This window comes from Mauremys mutica, chromosome 4 (assembly GCF_020497125.1).
Source record: "Mauremys mutica isolate MM-2020 ecotype Southern chromosome 4, ASM2049712v1, whole genome shotgun sequence".
Classification (NCBI taxonomy): domain Eukaryota; kingdom Metazoa; phylum Chordata; order Testudines; family Geoemydidae; genus Mauremys; species Mauremys mutica.
The window spans coordinates 143,489,743-143,510,006 of record NC_059075.1 but is presented as its reverse complement, the minus strand read 5'-3'; the positions used below and the strand labels follow the sequence as shown (position 1 = coordinate 143,510,006).

The 20,264-nt window shown below is 51.4% G+C and overlaps 1 protein-coding gene across 3 annotated transcripts in view; it reads right to left on the bottom strand.

Moving 5' to 3' along the window:
- WNT2B (Wnt family member 2B) overlaps positions 1–20,264 on the bottom strand; it is a 44,705-nt gene that overhangs the window by 13,935 nt on the left and 10,506 nt on the right. Inside the window, exons 1-2 of one of the 3 annotated variants that reach the window (XM_045014101.1) lie at positions 18,808–18,822; positions 6,222–6,442 (exon numbers count right to left, since the gene is read on the bottom strand). In XM_045014101.1, the coding sequence (XP_044870036.1) occupies positions 6,222–6,348 (127 nt within the window). In that variant the 5' untranslated portion in view covers positions 6,349–6,442; positions 18,808–18,822. Of the gene's footprint in view, positions 1–6,221; positions 6,443–8,530; positions 8,673–18,807; positions 18,823–20,264 lie in introns of those variants that run through there. The other 2 variants (XM_045014100.1, XM_045014099.1) reach the window with 2 other exon arrangements.

Genomic DNA, 20,264 nt, shown 5'->3' with positions numbered 1-20,264 from the left:
CACTCGCACCAGCCTGGTCAGAGCTCCTTTGCTGGACAGTTCCTCACAGACCCTGAGCACTACAGGCTCTGAGAGAGGGAGCTCCCGGGGATGACAATGAGTGGTGGGCGGCTCTGATGAGCATAGAGCTTGGGGTCCTGTTCGGAATGTGCTTGAACTAGAGCTGCCATCTGGTGAGGTCAGAGTCTAAGGTCCCTGGAAGGAACAAAGCCGGGCTTGGGAAGCATGAGCTCGAAGCCCCCGAGAGGGATGCCATGGCCAGCGCGACGGAGGAGAGACCCAAGGGCGTTAGGGTGCTGAGAGGGGAACTGCCCTGGAGGCGGCAGACTGAAAGCACAAGGGCTGGGCCCTACTGGGAAGGGACAAAGGGACAAAGGCCAGAGCAGATGATGGAAGGCGTGGAGTGTATAATGGCAACATGGGATGGAAGATTGAGGTTTAGCTAGAAAAGACACCAACTGTTGTGCCTTTCAGGGTAATTCCCTGGGCATGCCGGGTGTGCCTGCCCTGGCTATGCCGGGTGTGCCTGCCCTGGCTGGAGACCGTGGCGGTCTGTAGGACATTGGTTGTACATATATTCAAATCTCTAGCTGAGTTCCCAGCTCCTCACACCTCCCTCTGCCCCGCCATTCCTTCTCCTCCCATTGCTGCAGCCAGAGCAGAGGAGCCCTTCCCTCTCGGGCAGTGACAGCAGCCAGCTTTTGATCTCCCCCTCCTGTGCTGGGAAGCGCTTACAATCCCAGCCTGCCGGAGCTGCGAATGGCCAGGCTGCAGGACGCCCCAAGCAGCACAGGAGGCCACCTGGTATTTTATGGTTCTGGTTTGAGTTCGCAGCTGGTTTTATAAGTTGTAAAAGCAGCTGAAAATCAAAACCATGCAGCGGTTCACCGAGGAGGGACCCTTTCAAACACAGCCTCAAAGAACAGAGTTCTCTGGGTACCTGGCCAGGGCTGGGGGACAGGAAGCAAAGCCAAGAGCTCTCTGGTTGGCAATGTGTAGCAGCCAGGAAGAGGACTGGCGTCCTAGGCAGGACTCCTGCTCTGCGGATGGTGATCAGAGGTGCCCGGGAAAGGGTGAATGCCCCGTGCACGGTGACCTGGCACGGAGGGTGTGTGCCCAGCCCAGGGTCACACATAGAGCTTCAGCCACCACGTCGGCTCCCTGCTCCTGCACACCTGCTGCCTCTGCTTATGCAGCCTGGGGGGTCCCCGGGGCTGCCAGGGCAGGAACTGCTGCTCGCTGTTTGCTGGCTCGGGGGTAGAGGTGGGACATCCCAGAGGGTGGGCGACTCCTCTTCCCACCAGGCTGTCGTGTGCCAGGCCCCAAGGGAGGCACTGGAGCTATGGAGGATGCCCCTGGACTCAGCGTAGGCAGTTCCAAGCGTCACAGGCTTTGCAGTCTGAACGTCTGGGTGGGCAGGGATGAAGGTGAGAGGTCTCTGGCCTCTATCATATTTGGGGAGCAGGAGCTTAAAGCCACTGGTTGCCTCTGATTGTGGGGAGCCCATAACTCCAACAGGTTTAACCCCAGCCTCTGCCTTTGGCTCTGCAGGGACAGGGAGGCTCTGAACCAGCAGCAAGTGTGCCTCAGGCAGGGGCTGGGGCAGGGGCAGGGGCAGGGGCAGTTCCCCGGACTCATGTCTCCTGCAGGCTACAGCCAACAGTGCTCCCCTTCTGCCTCCTCCCACTCAGAGAGCTTCCCTCCAGTAACCCGCACTGGGATCTTTCTGGGTCTAGCTAACTCCTTCCTCCTTGCCTCCTAGCCAGTCCCTGATGTGCAGCGAGGGTGCCACTGCCTCTGCCTCCTATCCAGGGGTGCTCAGACACTCTCCAGATGAGTTATCTGAGGTGAAGGAAAGCACCTTCCCAGCTGATCTTGGCCTCCAGCCCCTGTGGCTGAATGTGACCCAGTGTATTGAGGGGGAGGGCAGGTGGGCAGGCAGGGTGGGACAGGACAGGATCATCTATCTTGTTGCTAGATCATTCTGGTTCCAGCCTCATTCACAACTGATCACACATGAATTAGAAACACTCCATCCAGAGAGCACTGGGTGTCAGAACCCTTTGTGAAGGGGTGAAAGTTTTGCAGAACCAGGAGTGAGGAAAAGAGAGCTGATCGGCTGGATGGGGTGTCAATCACCCAGAGAAACAGGGGCAGGACTTCTCTTCCCCGCAAAGGGTTCTGGGTGAGGTAGCCCTCTATAAAACTGGCAACTGGAAGCCAGTTCTTCATGGCTGCTGGAGGAAGAGTCACCTAGAGGAGCCTGGCTCTGTTTGATTGACATTATTAAAGGTATTCATGGCTGTTAGTGGCCTTTATTTAAAATAAGTCTTGGTATTGTTTGTTTAAACTTTTCTGAGCTGGGTCTTGTTGCTCTGTTGGGCAGTTTTGTGGCTCCACTGAGCCACACCCCTCTCCCTCTTCCTTCTTGCTCTTCCTTCCTCAGAGTAGCTGAGTGCCAACCTGCCCTTCTGCCTAGCAAACACTTCCCTCTGCTCCCAGGAGATGCCTGCATCTGTCTGGTGCAAAGTGTATCCAACAGGCTGGGAATTCTTACCCTAAAAGAAATGAGCCTTTTGGGGTCCCCTGGACTTGAACTGCTAATGGGGGGTGGGAAGCATTGTGGACAGGGCCGGGTCCAGACCCCAGCGTGCCAAGTGCGCGCTTGGGGCTGCATGCCGCAGGGGGCGCTCTGCCTGTTGCCGGGAGGGCGGCAGGCGGCTCTGGTGGACCTCCTGCAGGCGTGCCTGCGGAGGGCCCGCTGGTCCTGCAGGAGCAGTGGACCCTCCACAGGCACGTCTGTGGGACGTCCACCGGAGCTGCGCGACCGGCAGAGCGCCCCCCGCAGCGTGCTGCCCTGCTTGGGGCGGTGAAATTACTAAAGCCGCCCCTGATTGTGGACACTCTAACTTTGGTTATTGTCATTTCCATGGATGTAGGAGCTACAATATCCGATTAGTCCAGCGTGGACTCTATGGCATGCAGGATGCAAACTGTTGCCCACTGTTTGAGCTCATGGGGGTTCCTAACTCTTGTAACTTCATCACGTCTCATGGGATTTGGTGCTTTTTCTTAAAGCACCAACTCCTGGAGTCATAGTACTATATGAGAATCGGAATTGTTTTTTTTAAAGGGAAGTTTCTAGTGTGCCTGGTAGCAGAGACTAGCCTGAAAACCTGGCCTCTATAGGCTCACAGACCAGGTGGCAAACAGGCCTCAGCACTCACTATTTGGGGACCAGAGCCCTGATTTGTGAAAGCTCAGAGTTGGCAGTGCTACCGGCAGCCAGGGAGTGGAGACCAGAAGCGCTAGGTCAGATGAATGATCTGTATAGTCAGTATCCTTCCTCCCTGGCTCACTCTCCAGAGCAGAGCAATGGCCCCACTAGGCTGCTTTAGTGCTGTGAGATATTGGTCTGTCTAGTTCAGCAGCTAATGCTGGAGGCTTCAGAGAAGGATGCAGTCCCCCTGCTGCACCCATGGCTATTACCTTCTGATTTATGGTACAATGCACCCTTTGTCCCCCCCCTTGTCCCTACATTGGGGAAGGGGGAGTCACTTCAGTGCCAGGCCTATGGCCCACTCCTCTGGAACCCACAGCTGTGGTTGTCCTGGGGTCTAATTGCTCTCCGTCTTGGCTTCCCTGTCACGCAGGGAGACAGCAAGTTCCCATGTGAGCAGCTGACTCCTGGCCAGCCTTGCTCTCCAAATATTTATATATCCCATTACTGTTTACATACAAGCCTGTTCTTCAGAGGTGTCTCCTTCCCCCACCCACTCCTGTCCCAGAGCAGCGACAGGCTCCTGATACCACTTGATTAGCTTAGAGAATAGTCACAATTCGAAGGAAGTAACCCAGCCTACCGCACATGGTAGCCTACCCACAGAAAAACAAGGGAAACGAAGAGGTTCCTAAGTGATTCTTGAGTGCTGGCACAATAGGCACTGCCGGCTTTACCAGTGAACCTAGCTGATGGATAGAGGGGGCAAGGGAGTTGGGGCTGGCCCCTCTGCACTGCTGACTGTGGGGCTGCAGGGGAGGATATTGTCTGGGAAGGCCCTGGGGCTCTGCTTTTTGGAGGACTCTAGCCTCTGGGTGTAGCTGAGGTCTGGGAGTGAGTGTAATGTACCCCCAGGGGTGCGTGTTCGGGGGACAGACAGCTGGCTCAGTAGCAATGGACACGGTGTCTGCCAGACTCCAGAAGGGGGTTAATGTGCCTTCACCTTGTCGGAATTGCTCTTCAGCTGGGCACTGCACCATGAGGTACAATCCTTACCACGCTGCCCTGAAAGTGCCTGCTGGAATACCGGGCCTGGCATGTCGGGTGCTGGGCTCTTTTGACTGTCTGGCCATAAGCGTCCCCTTGGCACCAGAGTCCGTGTGCTCAGTCTCCAATGCCATGGGACTTGCCTAAGGTCCCCCTGGGAGTTGATGGTAGAGCCAGAATGAACCCAGCTGCCCTGAATCCTGGTGCAATGCCTCAAGCACACAGCCATTCTCCTTCCCAGGGTGGGTGCTGCACTGCTTGGGATTTGTTCCTGGGTACATGGGAAGAATCCTGCCCTGGCTGCTACTGAAACCTAGCACAGCATGCTTAGAGACACAACTGTCCCCTGGATGGGTGTGAGCCACAGCGCCCATCAAGTCAGCTGACCAAGGGCATTGGGCATCTGGCTTCCTGCTGATGGGCAGAAGCTTGCTGAGTTCACATCAGGTCTGGCAGGGTCAGTGGCTGGAGCAGGGCTAGGAAGATGAGTCCTGCGGTGGTGGTGGTGTCCAGCAGGACAAGCTGCAGGGCTCTGGGGTGCTCAGAGTCCTGTGCAAGTGAGATGGGAACTGGCTGCTCCTTTTAAAACAGGAGATGGGGGGCCACAGGCTGCAGGGGTGACTCTGGGAGGGAAGGGGCTTGAGACTGTCAGACAGGGGATGTGACACCCCGGGCACTGGGTGCCTTGACTTTCAATGAGGTTAAGTTGTGAGGGAAGGAGCCAGGGATCCCCCTATGTGCTTGCAAAGTAACGCTTTCCTTTGTCAGCCAACCTTTCTCCTCTTCCCTGCCTGTTACGCCTTTGGAGCCTGAGCCACCAGTGTGCTATGGTGGTCCCATTACATCACTCTGGTACAAGAAACGGGCTGTGAAGCCAGCAGATCTGGCCATTGGGACACCCCTTGGCACAGGGGGATTCCCTGGATGGCACAGGGATGACCAGTGGCTATATAGCCCCTTCCCCATTAGTGCCCCTAGTTTATGGGGCATCAGGGCTGTGGCTGGTGAAAAGAGGGTTTTTCTGCATTTGGTGATTCTTAGCTGCTGGACTGGTCCCTTTGGGCCATAGGGAGCTGAGTCTATATTAGAGCTGCCCTGAGGCTGCTCTGACTTATGCTGGAGATCAGCTCTGAAACACAGATAACTGCAAAGGGGTGTCTAAAGTGACCCAGCCTCTCTGTACCTGCTATGAATGGACTGTGGTGGAAATGCCAGTCGGCCCCTTGGCTTCCTGGGTTGCTGCATCATTGCTTTTTCCCAGTGTGCCATGCAGCCTGCCTGTGGCCTCTCTAGGATTACACCCTCCCCCCCGCTTTGGATGGGGAGAAACCCAATGGTCAAATGGCTAGGAGCATCAATGTCAGATCCTCTAGCAAACCTTTCCCCTCCCTGTGGGTTCTCAACTTCCAGCCTTGCCTTCAGATACTCGGTGACTCAGATATGAAAGCACTTAAATGCAGAGCTCCTCCTAAATCGAGGGAGGGACTAGCTAGTTTTCTTTTCCTTCCAGTGCATTACACAAGGCCTTTATAGATAATATTCTTCTCTGCAAATACGCCTTTCCTCTGTCAAACAGAAAATGTCCACCCTTTCCTGTATTTAGGGCTATGCCCAGGTTTCTCTCTGCCACTGTAGGCACAGTAGAGCCGGTCTTTCCATCCAAATTCAGTTTTGGTGGAAAAACCCAATCTGGTTCTTGATGGAAAACATTTGAAAACTGTTTTTGGTTTTAAAAAAAAATGCTCTTCAGTTTCATATTTGGGTCAAAACCCCCAGAGAAATTGTAGAGGGGAAACCTCTATTTAAGAGTTCTTCAAAATTTCCTACAAAAAATAACTGGCCTTTTTCAATCAACTCTCCAAATTCTCCTCCCTTTAGACACATGCATCCAGGCTGGAGTTGAGCACCGATTTACCCTGGGCTGGGTGGGAAAGGCAAAGCTGACAGGGCTTACTGCGTAGCATGACTCTCCCGAAGACGGTGTGGTCTCTATCCAGCGTGCTGCAGTTCCAGCGGTGGTGCCGGAACTGGTGTTGGCATTCCCGGATCCACTCTTTGGCGCCCTCCCCGACGGACTGCATGATATCTGGGTACCTCTGGCAGAGTTGCCGTTGCTTGTTGACTAATCCAGGGATGTTATCGCAGATCACCCTGGCCCCCAGTGCCCCGATGTACCTGTGGAAAGAGAAGATACACTGTGAAAAATCAGCACAGTGCAGGCCCTTTGTGCCCAGGGAGTGGGGTCCCATGGGTTAGAGCAGTGGGGACTGGGAGTCAGGACTCCTGGGTTCCATTCTAAGCTTTGGGAGGGGAATGAGGTCTGGTGTGTTTAAAAACCAGGAATCTGGACTCTTGCTTTAGCTCTGGCCCTGGGAGAGGGATCTACTGGCAACGGGGTGGGGCAGGACTGGCAGTCAGGTCTTCTGGGTTCTGTTCCTTGCACTGCCATTCACTCTGTATGATCTTGCTCACACCATGGTAAGCCTGGTGTGCCCCATTCCTCTCCCTCTTGTGCTGTGTCTTGCATTATGCCACTGGGCAGGCAACCTGCTGCTTCAGCCTCCCCATCCTTCCTCTCCTCCCTGCATGCCAGAAGCCATTCTGGGAGGGACCGTTCTGCCTCCTACTGGTGACGCTGATCTAGTTGCTTGACTTATGACAACTGCTTTGGGAGAACATTGGCTGGGGGCTAACCCTGGTTTTCCCCATGAGCAGGATGGCATGACGTCATCATGACAAAGGGATGGTGGGTGGAATATGCTTCTGCAGGAAGGTGTGGGTGGGGTGTGAGCGCACAGGGGGTGATTCCCCCCCATTTCACACCTCTGCTGCACACTTGCCACTCTTCCTACCTGGCTGCTTATTAAAGGTCTAATTTTTGCCCTTTAAGAATGATGCACTTGATGCAGAAGGGATTCAATCTTTATTTCCAGTGGTGTGAGCTTAGCCCCGCTGTCTGATGCCAGGATGGGGAAAACAGCCTACGAGGATCTGTGTCTATTGCTGGCTAGCAGACCCTTCTCCTTCGGAGGCAGTACTCCACTCATTGTACTTCACGGGGAGACCTGGAGCGCTCTGCTTGGATTTGAATCAGATTCCCAGTGCTGTGATTAAACCAGACTGGCAGGGTGTAGGGGATGTTGCAGTGCTGAGCCATCAGGGACTGTGTGTCTAACAAAATAACCCTGAGCTGCACCAAGCCCAGAATGAGAGGAGGGGAGCTGTGTGCTCGGCCTGAACTATTGCTGTAGGAAGCAAAGAAACCCCTGGAGCAGGTTCCCCTTCTGAGATGCTGCAGTCAGGTGCAAGGGAGACAGTAGCTTTCAAAAGTGACATTTGTCTGCTAAAGCCTGGTGAACTTTCAGCTCAGGGGATAAGTTACTGCAGTGGCAGCTGATGGAACAGGCTGATATGCAAAACCCTCTAGCCCTGCCTGTCCCTCCTGCCGCATGAATCCAGCTCTGCTGGCAGCAGCAGGATTTGATCACAAAGCTCTTTCCAGCTCAGAGCAGTGGGGCGAGCGTATGAACCAGCATGGCCAGGACTTGGTGATTACCATTAGTTCATTTCTACTCTGCAGCCCCTTGAAGCCTAATCGAGGAGCAGGCACTAGGTGCAGTACAGACAAGCTAGAAAGGTGACAGTCCCTGCCCCAGAGATCCTGACCCACAGGCCTGACTGGAAGCAACAGCTGGATGAAACAGACATGCAGCACAGCGGTAGGCTGGGAAGCAGACACGTCAGAGCAAACAGCATTGGGAGGTCTCAGCTGGCCATGTGGAATAGGGTAGAAGCCCTGCAGCGTATTTTGGGGGTAACAGCGACCCTGGGCTCTAGAGATGCCCAGTTTTTGCCCTGTTCTTTTTGTGACCCATTAAGGGGGTGGGGGGATCTGCCCTCAATATTCAGACAGTCTCTCCCCCTTTTTTCCTGCCTATGGAAGCACATCCCAGAAATCAGCAGGGCAGCTCAGCCCCCTACTGCCAGTCAATAGATCAAGATCAGTGGGTAAGGACCCAAAAAAAGCATTAAAATTGCTTTGCCTGCTCAGACGCAAGTCCATCTAGACCAGTCTCCTCTGCCTGGGGCCAGTACCAGCTGCCTCAGAGGAAGGGGAAAGAATTCTGCACTAGCAGTGATGAGATAACCTGCCCCTGGGGAATGTCTCTTCCCCTCACCCCTCAATTAGCTAGAGGCTGACTCCTGGCCCAAAGCAGGAGTGTGTTTATCCCTTCCAAAACACTTAGGTTTTTAAACCCTTACTGCTGCGAGTCTGGATGGTCTCCATCCACTGACATGCCAGGCTTGTCTGTAGTGGCATGGTGTGCCCTGGGTCTCCTGTGCCAGTATGCTCAACTCCCCCGTCAGAACCAGACTTCTCTGCTGACTCTAAAGCAACAGACAATGGAGTTGGGTGTAGAATTTTCCAAATCCATCCAAAAGCTCTGCCTAGGTCCCTTGTTTACTCCAGCCAGAAAGCAACTGATCCTTTGTGCTCGGGAATGGGCTTTGCCACATACCACTGAGCTGCATTGCTGGCTGGAAGAGGAGAGCTTGGGGTGAGAGTCAGATTTTTTTCAAGCCCTTAGACTGGAAATAAGACCCTCCCTTCAATAATAATAAAAGCAATAATGCGGGTAATATTTTACTGTCTCTGGCTGTGCTCTATATCCGTCTGAGATAGCTGGCAGCCCCAGGAAAGCCCTGTAATTGCAGAGAGGGAGGAAAGGCTTCCCCACCCACCACCACCTTTTTAAAATATTTTGTTTAAATGCTGGCAGAAGCACAAGGTCATCTCAGGCTGGAGCTGTGGATAAAACACTTGGCTCCCCATGGCTTCGCAAGCCAGGGCTGTGCTGGCTGAGGCACATGATTCTCACAAGCCTGCTCATCAACCTTTCATCAGGCGGCAGCAGCAGTGCTGGGGAGGTGGGGGAAGCCATGAGAGCCAACAGCAGCTCAAGTGATAGCTACCAGGGGATGGAGGCCAGTTACCGTCCCCTTGTGCTCTGCTCTAAAGGGAGGATGGGGTGTCACGGCTGCATGGGGGTGCATGCTGGGTTCAGTCCAGCCTGCTCTGGGAGTGTCCCACCAAGTGCAGGGGCACATAGAGGAAGTGGGTCCCCCCCCCCACCACCACCTTTACTCAGCAGGAGAGGCCCTGCTGGAAACTCAGAGCTGAGTGGTGTGCTCTGCTCAGGTGCCTATCTGCAGGCTGGCCTGTTGCTGCTGATAGACCTTTATGGCTTAAAGATTGTGTGTGTGCTGCTGGCATAGGCCAGAGCCCAGTGGCAAGAAGCCATTGCATGGATGTGCAGCAGCATATGGCGGCTGGCTGGCTCCCCAAAGCCAGGGCAGAGCTCTCTGCTCCCTAAGCCCCTCGTTCCCCAATACGTCAAAGGAAACTGAGGCTCCTCCCCAAAGCAGGGAAATGAGGCAGGAGGAAGATGGTGAGTCTGGCTCACCACAGCACCTACTGTGGGTGGGCGGGGGAGGACAATGCTGAGCCTGGCTTGGCTCTCGGTTCAGTTAGGAGAGCTGCTGCCTAGGGGCTAAGAGAAATGCTGTTTGACCCTGGGCTGCTCTGATGGCTAGGAGGGTTCTGCTAAGGGGCTGAACCGCTGTCTTGTAACGGAGAGGGTCTTTCCGCCTCTGGGTTGCAGCGGGGGGTTGCTCTGTTGGGTGATGTGATCAGTGTGGGCTGCTGGGGGTTCTGAGATGAGTAATACATGTGCCCCCAAGAGAGATGGGGAAGGATGGAGAGGTCAGGCCTGGGGTCACCATCTTAGCCTCTGGCACCAGTGACCATGGCTGAGGCCAGGGCTGGAGCTTCAGGAGGCAGACTGGGGGGTTGGGTGCAGCAATCTGAGAACAGATGCTCAGTCTCCAGGGGCCTGGGAAGAGGTGCCCGGAGAGGGAGGCATTACTAAGCAAGGCCTGAGAACCTGGCCAAAGCATTAAGGGCTCTGGAAAACACCCCAGGGCCCGGTCTCTCCCCACTCGCACCAGTCTAAGCTGACAATGTCCCCAGAGTGATGCAGGTTGAAGCGGGTGTAAGCAAGAGGCGAATGGGGGCTGCTGGCTTGACAAAGACGACACCATGAGCTGACAAAGGAGATGCTTTCATAGCAGGAAGCCATATCACTAATGGCGTCTGCCTAACTTATCCCCACAGGAAGCTTTGGTCACGTAGAATCCTCTGAACAAGATAAACACCAGGCACTCCCTTTCTCATGCTGTGAGCTAATTTCTGTTCTCCTCAGCTCTGCTGCCAAATAGCCAGATCACAGCAGATATTATTGGAAGGAGAAAGTGGGATGAGAGAACAGAGTAGGGTCACTGATTCCTTCATTTTTCCATGATGCACCTTGCCAGCATATCTGGCTCCCAGAGCTCCCTTTCCATGCTGTGTGCAAGAGAGCTATTTGCAGCTGTCTGCAGTCTGGAAGAAAGGCAATGGTCTGATTTTTCTTTAGCATTAGTGACTTGATTCTTTGCTGTCCTGCACCTCATGGTCACTTACACCTGTGCGAAGCAGGTGTACAATGCTACACAAGGAAGAGGTTGGGTTTGGTTGGGTTTTTTGATGCACCTAATTTGCCCAGGTGCCAGTGACTACACATGGTGCCAGGGCAATGGAGAATCAAGCCCTGTATTGCAATGGCACCATGTGAAATTCTGTGATTTTTTTTTTTGTTGAAGCTTTTGGTTTTGGTCCATTTCAGATGGAAATTCTTCAAAATTTCCCAGAAAACAAAATTGCTGGGGTGTCTGGGGTGGTGGTGATTGGTTTTGGGCTGATAAAAATCAAAATGTTTGTTCCACTCATAACTCCATTATTAAAAAATGGAACCAAGTCATTTTGAAACAGAAAACTGAAGCCTTCCTTTCTGAGACAGTGGAGATGGGACACTGATCTTACCAAAATGCTTTGTTCTGTTTGTAAATGAGAATTTAGTCACTCCTTTCCCTGCCGTGTTTTGCTAAATCTGTTTCTGATGGACCCTTTGGCCCCCAGTGAGCCATCAGCCAACTTGATGTGCAGTTGCCTGTGGACAGCCATGGAATTGGGGGGTGGAATGGCCCCAGCAAGTGGAGATGGCCCAGGCAGGCTGTTCTGGCGTGAGCCCCTTTGAATGGGGAAGGGAGGTGAGGAGGAGCAGGGAGACATGGCGAAGGGAAGACCGGTGGGTGTGGAGGAGAGATGTCGTCCAAGTGACTGGAGCAGTGTCGGAGGCAATGGGGAGAGGCACATAGGGTGAGCTGATGTGAGGGGTGATAAGGTCCCACAGCCAGGCATGAGGCTGAGCAGTTCCTAGCCTCCATGGAAAGAGCCAGGGGGCCGGTGACAAGCCATGGAAGGAAGCAGATGCCAGGGAAGGGAGGCTATTTTAAGCTGCTGAATATTGGAGAAGGAGAGTTGAGAAGGGCATGCAGGAGGCCTGTCTGCAAAATGGGCATAAGGATAGCTCTATAGTGACTGGGGGGCAGGCAGTGAGGTAGTGTTTGGAGCGGGGGGAGAATAAGGTAAGTCTTAGTATGGTTATTCCTGCCGGTGTCTCTTCTATCCCCAGGGACCATGGAAAGAGCACACTATACCCAGACTTGCAGGCAGACTTGGGATGCTGCTCTTTTCCATGAGTCTTGCTAAATAAGAGACATTCTTTGCGTAATGTTAAGTCTGTGGCTCCTGTGAACGCATGTCGTTTGACATGCTCAAAGTCTCATGTCCCCCTCTAGTGGCTGGTCGCATGGAGGATAAGAGCCTGACTGCTGCCAGCTAAAGGAGTTATTTGATTAGCTCAAGTAGAGGTCAGGGTTGATGATCTGTGTGTGCAACACCTGGCGATGACACATCGCTACTTTGTCCTCAGTGCGACTCTTTACAAATAGCACACAGGAGACCCATTAGAGCAGCAGCCGAACCTCCCACTTCTACAGAGAGCTCAGATCCCACAGCTGCCAGGAGATGGCTGTGAGCCTCAAGGAGGATCATGGGAGATGCCAGGCTAATGTTGATTCCTACTCTCAGAGCTTCCACCTTCTGTTTGTTACTCTTCCCTTCAGGAGCATTTAGATAACACACTTTGAGAGCATTGGCAATCTGAGTGCTGACTATAGAGTTGAGGTTGCTCTACACACAGGCAAGTGGCTTTGAGAGCCAGAGATGTCAAGGAGGTAAAGTGGTTCTGACCTCCTGCTACTATTTTCCCCCCCAAGGGTAAATTTGTCTTACAAGCAAATCCAAATATGCAGTTGATGTGGGCTCTTTCTCAGTTGCTTCTGAGTGCAGGCTCCTCCAGTGCAGAGGGAGAACAGAAGAGAACTGTCACATGTTGGCTTCCAGTTGTTTTTCTTGTTCTAAGAATCTGCTGACTTCTATCCTTATAAACAAGGAGAACCCTAAATTGCTTCTAAGATAAACACACAAACTGGAGGCAGACGCATCTGTTTACTCAACAGTATAAGTTTCCTTTTAACTCCCTACCAGTGGGTGTTCCTGTGTAGCGCACTCTCTAGTTCTTGAAAAATTCCCATGGGGGGCTCATGTTCTCAGAAGGCCGATGGCACTGGGTTGGGTCACCCAAGAGATTTGAAACCTGTGTCACATCCCTGCTCGCCTACTGCTCCGGCTATGAAATAAGGTCCACAGGGCTGTGGGCTTTCCTACCCTCATCACTTCTCCTGAGGTTCTACATTCAATTCCCCCATGGATTAAGGGAGGAAAGACCTGTGTATTGCATGCAGGAATGGCTCTTGCACAGTGGATAAAGGCTGTGCCTGTGTCAATGCCATGGAGTCTACATAGCCATGTCTAGACCCGCATATGTAGTGTAGATTCAGCCTACACAGATGAAAAGTTTTCTGGGAGATGCATCTCCTTGAATAAAGTTAGCTACAATGATGGAAGCATTCTTCTGTCAGCCTAACTGTCTACACTGGGGGTTAGGTCAACATAGCTATGTCAGTGTGGTGTAGATTTTCACACCTCTGTAGTTGTGTCAACCTAACTCTTAAGTGTAGACCGAGCCTCTGTCACTCGTCTGCTGGGACCACAGTCCCTGGTTCCTGTTCCACCTCCATGCCATAAGGGGATTTTGTTCTTCAATAATCTCTTGCAGACTTTCAGCATGCACATAAGTTTTTAAAATTCCCTCTGCCTTGCTTCTGCCCCCCAGCTCTGTAACAAGCAGCACCCTGAAAGGGCTAGGGTGACACCAAGTGGCAGAGAAATTGGCTTATGATTTCCTTCTCCAGCAAGATGCATTCCTGTTGCATACCTCCACAATCTGCCATGGCCAGTCCCCAGGCTGACTGGAATGTTCTGGGAGCTGTGGCTGTGACTTGGGAGAAGGTTTGACACCCATCTTCCTACTTATTGGCCAGGCAGTTGTTTTCTCACTACTTCCTGCTGTTTCTCCTGTCCCATTTTCATTGTAGTTCATGAACTGAGCTTTGCTCCAGGACAGACCTTGGCCCTGTGATCCTCTGATGCAGGGAACAAATGGGAACAAATTTGCCATGCCACCTGGGTTGCTGCAGTGATAGTTGTGGTTTTGGGGGTGCTGGGGAGGTCAGTACAGACAGCACACTTGTATACAGGATTTAGAACAGGTTATAAGCTGTCTCCAACCCTGACCATGCACTTTGAGCTCCCAGTGCATACACACCCAAAGGACTTGGCAAACACGTCATCAGCTCTTCTACCAGCTCTGTGGCTCCATCCTGCCCCTTCTCTTTTGCATCTCAGGCTGCAGGCAGCACTCAGGGCTGTGCTGCACGTGAGACTACCAAGCCCCAGTCGAGGGAACAGCTAACACTTTTATAGACCAGGCTCAGGTAAACGTCCTGTTTAAATGCCACAACTTCTCTGGCCTGAATTAGAAATGAATCATTCTGTTCTCCGTGTTCTTTTGTAACAGGGACCTGGGCAGCCCTTGCTTCTCATTCTGCAAAGGCCAGCAGCAGTGAGCCCTATGCTGTCCTCAGCTGTACCAGGCACATCCCAGCCACCCTCTGCAGAGGCAGCACACGATCTCTGCATCTCTGGGTTGAAGTGGGACTTAAGGTGCCTAGGCCATGGGGAACCTGCTGTATACAAGGGATCGGGTTCAAGCAGACCCAGCACACTGAGGCCTCAAGCAAATGTACCAAATATTCCAAAGAACCGGGAATATTTTCTGAGAAATGCATTTAATTTTTGCTACATTCATGGATTTGAAAAGCCTGCGCCCATTAACTTGTCTCAGATATCTAGCAATGGGTATGTGGCCAGGAGGGTTATGAGACCATGGTAAAGAATCGTCAGAAAAACCTTTTCATTCTAACACAGAATAAGGAACTTGGTAGCAATTGGGAGAATTGATGGCCCTTCCTCTTTCCCCGCCTCCTCCGGCAATGGCTTTGTGCTATAGGCTTACAGGGAATGTGCTGGTAAGTTAGCAGAGTCTGCCTGCCTGCTGGGGTTAAAAGGAACCATTCTACAGAACACTGACAATTTAAGAATCTTCATGCCCCTTCTCCCTCCACTGCTCACTTTCACCTAAGGGAGTGAACTGCTTCTGCATCATGCAGCCTGATTTATAGCCCTGCTTACATGGACAGACAACAAGCCTTCAGATGGTCAATTGGGTTTGACCCTAGTTGCTCCCATTAGATCCGCAGGTCCTACTGCTCCCTAGGAAAGCACCTCCATTATCTGTGTCTGTCTAAAGCCTCCCTGGGAGGAAAGCAGGTGCTACTGCACTAGTGTGTTTATAGCACCAGTGTGCAGCCTTGGAGGAGTCCAGCTCTGGTGTGGTGATGAGGGGATCTGCTTGGGGGATGGAGGTACAGACTCAGGTCTGCAAGGCAGGGGCTCCTGCCTGGGTTCCATAGGGGATGGGGGCCCACTCAAAAGGTCGGGAAAGGGGAGAGCTGCCAAGGGAGAAGGGGGAATTCAGCTTATTCTCAGCTTAGACATAACCCAGAGGACGTCCCAGCTTTTGCTGTTGAAAAATCAAATCTGCTCCCAAAATACCACTCTTAGCACTAGGGCCACGCTGAAAGCTGCTCGTAGCAATGGCTGGCAGACTCTGTGCCTGCCGCAGCTCAAGCCTGGGAGCACAGGGCTGGTTGCAAGTGAAACCATCTCCAACAAAAAGGAACTCAATTTAATTGTTAATTTGTGTGTGTGGTGTAAAAAAACAAACCCGAAAACCTAAATTGGGCCACAATGGTCCAGGTAAAGAAGGTAAATTCTCTCTTCCCCAATGGCCAATTCAGTCTAGTCTGGGAGGACTTCTAAATTCCTCACTAATGCTGAGCTCTTGTATAGCAGCATCCGTGAGCAGTGCTTTCAACCATCTCTGCTTGGTTAGGAAACTCCACCCCATCCTGGAAGAAGCTGAACTGGCCTCAGTTATTCCGGCCTTTTGTTATCTCTTGGCTGGATTACAGCAATGGTGTACATGGGCATGAGGCCTTTGGCATATAGGAAGCTCCAATTAGTACAGAACGTGGTCTTGTCTCCTCAGCAACACAAACTTCTATGTATCAGAGGGGTAGCCGTGTTAGTCTGGATCTGTAAAAGCAGCAAAGAGTCCTGTGGCACCTTATAGACTAACAGACGTATTGCAGCATGAGCTTTCGTGGGTGAATACCCACTTTGTCAGATGCATGTACATGCATCCGACGAAGTGGGTATTCACCCACAAAAGCTCATGCTCCAATACGTCTGTTAGTCTATAAGGTGCCACAGGACAAACTTCCATGAGCACATCACACCTATCCTCTGCTCTCTGCCCTGCCTTCAGATGGAATACTGGATCAAGTTCAAGGTTTGGTCTTTATCTTCAAAATGCTCCATGGCCTGGGCCCAGGAGATAGAAAAGACTATCTGAAGCTCTGGGACAAAGCCCATGGTCATTGACAACACTCCTCTGGGACCATGGAACTCGCAACAAGGGAAAAACTGGTCACTGTGAAACACAACTTCTTGTGGTCTGGTCCCAGGCTGGGGAATAAAACTCCTCCAGGAGCTCAGGGCTATCGCAGACCTCAGCACTCCAAGTGTATTGGTGCATTTTTCACCTTCCCTTCGCTAACAAACAGCAACAGATGTGTGGATATAAATAAGACACCTCCTACCAGAGCAAGACACTCCACCGCACATGCTTCTCCCCTTGGAGAGAACAATGGGACAGATGTTAGGCACCGGGTGTAATGCACTGCTGGAAGGTGCTTAGGTGCTCTGGTGATGAGTATAAAATCCTGACTGAACAGCCCTGCACGGGCTCCGTCCATCACTGCCCATCAGCAAAGCAGAGTGTCTCACTGTCTGAAAATAATTAAGTTTGTCCCTTGACACATCAAGGGGAAACTTCTGCTTTTCTGGTACTCTGGTGGAAATGCTTGGGCCCTTTATGGCAATTGTAAAGGGCTTTAACGAAATCAAAACGGTCATGTTTCTGGGACAGGCTGCTAGTTTTAAAGTAAAAATGTTTCCTCTTCCTAGTGTGGTGTGGGGATTGAATCACTGCTAGAATACCAACATGACACTAGCTGCTCCTCCGGAATATCGGAGATTCTCCTTCTCTAACACAAGCCATGTGCTCTGAGCATGCAGGGAAACTGTCCAGGCCTCCCTGCTACTGACCTCGCAACAGTCAAGGTCATTGTTCAGGGCTCTGGTAGTGATCTGATGGGAGCTGAGAGCTAGAATAATAGGAACCTCTCTGACTGGCTTTAGGATATACACAGCCTAATGCTCAATAGCACAGGTTTCCACTGGGGTGGGGGTGGGGAAGTGCATTTTTTTGTGTCAAATTGAAACATTTTGTGGGAGTGTGTTGATGTCTTTGATTTTAGATGGGAGAAAGCTGAAAGGAATCATTTTGGCTCTAACTTTATTTTGCTAATGTCTGTTTTATAGAGACTTGTATGATAAATATTCATTTAATATTATGAATGCATTTTACATAACACTTTGACGTTACTGAAGTGAAACCTGTTTATCTCAAATGTTTCAACATTTTTCATTATTTCCAAATCACCATATTTTTGCAATTTGTTTCACAACAAATGTCAAAATTTTGAAGGGTCAGGATTTGCCCTGGGAAGGTAATTCCATTTTCCAACCAGCATTATTGCATTCAGGGTTGCATCAGTTCAATAAAAGGTGCTGTTTTGGAACTGATTTAACTTGGTTTAAATTACTTAAATATGATAAACAAGATTTTAATCAAATTAAGGGTGTCCACATGGATTTGCACTGGTAAAACTAAGCTGGCTTTTAAACTCCTCTGCACCTCTGACTATAGGCAAGGGGGCCTTAGACCCACAGACACACAGGGTGCACTGGCTGCCGGCTCTGGCCTGGACAGAGCCAAGGCAGGAGGGTGTTAGCTCTAGTTCTCTGTAGTGTATGGAGAGGTTGTGACTGCAAACTGATGCCAGGATAATATTTGCTCTTACTGCAGCTTCTGTCATCCCCAAGGCTCCTAAGGCATCTTGCAGACTATCCACTACCACCCAAATGGAACACAGCTCAGGGCATGCAGTGTGCACCGCAGGGCAGAGTGAGGAGGGGATATTCTGACCAAGGAAAGCAGAGTAAATCCTAACGCCTAAAATATCTGTTGGCTGATCCAAAGCCTGCTGAAGTCTGTAGGAGACTTTCGATTGACTCCTTTGGAGCAGGCTCTTAGGGCAAACTGGGCTTTACAACTTGCTCTGAAAGCTCCAACACAGAACGATGGAGTGGGTGGTGCCTTCACACAAGTACCTGGCACTCAACTTTCCTATCCTCCCTTAAGACAGTTTGGAAGCTCTGGATTCCCTCGTACCCCTTCAGTATAGTCACCACTTAGTCACAAGCAGCGGCTTTGGCAGCTGCAGATAGACTGGATCAAGCAAAGAAATGCTGGCAGCCTTGTCCTGTGGCTCCCTGCAGGGCAGTGTTCACAGGCTCAGAGCTTAACAAGGCTTTCTTAAGTGGCCAATCCATTGTTCTTGGCCCATGCATCAGACACTCTTTTTCCCCCCCCCCCCGCCATTCAATATCCTCCTCTGGCTGCTGGATGCCTGTAATATTTCACGCTCCCACCTATTATTACTCAGGCTAGTAGGCCCAGCATCATTTGGAAGAAATGCTAAGCATGTAATCCCTCTGCAGCTAAGCAAGTGGTGCCATCAGAACCTCTTCAATTGAGTTATAACCTCAAACATGACTTGTGAGCACAGGATGTCTGTCTTAGCTGCTGGGCAAATGGATCAGTGCTGGATTCTTTAAAGGTTTAATTCTGATCTCTGGCACATGGGCGGCTGCCAGCTGTAGATGGGGCAATGTACAAGGGCGTGTTCTAGGATTCTATTCTGGAAGGGACAGCACAGTGCTGTCTCTGGCAAGGAGTAACTGCAGGAGCGGGGAAGCTTTGCCCTGCTGTGATCTCTTCTGTGGAGGGAAGAGAGTGGGGTCTCAGGCCCTCAGCACATCACACAGACAGTGAAGTAGGCCACAAAAATCCATAAGTGACAGGTTGATCCTGACAGCTGTGTACCTAGCTTCCAGATTTTGTTCTCATTCTCTGCCTCTTCGCCAAGACTGGCAGTGTTATGATGGTTTTTGTGAGGGGGGCATTCTGCCCCCTGAGGAGGGAGTGCAAGCACCCACAGTACCCACTGGAGTGAAGGGCTCTGGACCCCCCTTAGAGGGCACCCTGTACCTTGCAGAATCAGGCCATAAGAAGTGGTCTAGGGCCATGAACTCACTTCATATAGCAGACCCCCAAGCTGCCACTGGGCATCACTTCAGGGGGTGCTGGCCTGGGCTGGAAGCGATTTGCTGGTGTGGAGGGGAAACCTCTGCATCTCCTCTAACTTTTCCAGCCCCGTCCCCCATGGAATCCCCCTCAGTTCTCAGTCGCATTGATACCCAGTGCTCCCACGTGTGCCCCAGTTAGATGAACCTGCAGCAGGGTTCTGAGGTTCTGCATCCACTTAGTTTAAACATGAGCAAGATGCTGAGCACAGTGGCATTTGCATTAGCTAGTTTAATATTCCATTTATTTCACACTGTCCCTGTGGTTTCCATTTTCAGTGTGCCACAGACTCTTGCTACTTATCAAGAGAATCATAGACTTGGAGGGCCAATCCTCCTGTGCACTAAACCCACGGCCTAGGATGGTGCTCTCCGCTCCAGGAAGTGGGTGCCGGTGACTCATTAGGTGAGGCTCTTCTCATTGAATCGTTATTGAACCAGTGCATCGGTGTGGTGCTAGAGGACACTGGGAGACGGAAGAGGTCTGTTAGGTGAGATGTAAAATGGAGATCCCGGTCACTTTTGGCTGCTAAAGAGCCCATGCAAAAGCATGGGGCAAAAGAAGGGGGCAAATTCCCTTTTTGCAAAAGCAGGGGGTAAATTCCTAACAGGATGTCTGTTCCCTGAGCTGGTTTCACATGGATACTGTGTTCTCTTCCTTTCCTGGCCCTGGCTACTGTGGGTACAGAATTCCTAGCTGACCACAACACACTTTAGGATTCATTCATGGAGCCCTAGGCCAGAAGGGACTAGTATGATCAGCTGTCTGACCTCAAGGTGCTATATATGTGCAAGATATTACTTTGTTGTTATAAATCCTTAATATTTTATTAAGCTGTACTGGGAGTGGAGCCATCCTGGCCTGTTAAAATTGTTAACACCTTGGAATGATTAACAGCCCTAATTTCCTTAGAGCCACTGCTCTGTATATTGAAAATGCTGGTCTCACTGCACAGCATTATGCTATTAAATCTCCCAACCCCATTTAATTTGTGTGGTTTTTTCCATTCTTTGCTCTCTGGTCACTTTTTAATTTTTTTTTACATTTTCCCCAGCCCTGTGGCTGATTCCTGATCAAACCTCCCACTCCATGACCTCACAGCCTAATGTCTGTGGTATCAAAATGTGGTTACTACAGAGAGAATTGTTTCATAAACAAGTGGCTAGAAACTACTGATATCCTCTGGATCTGAAGAC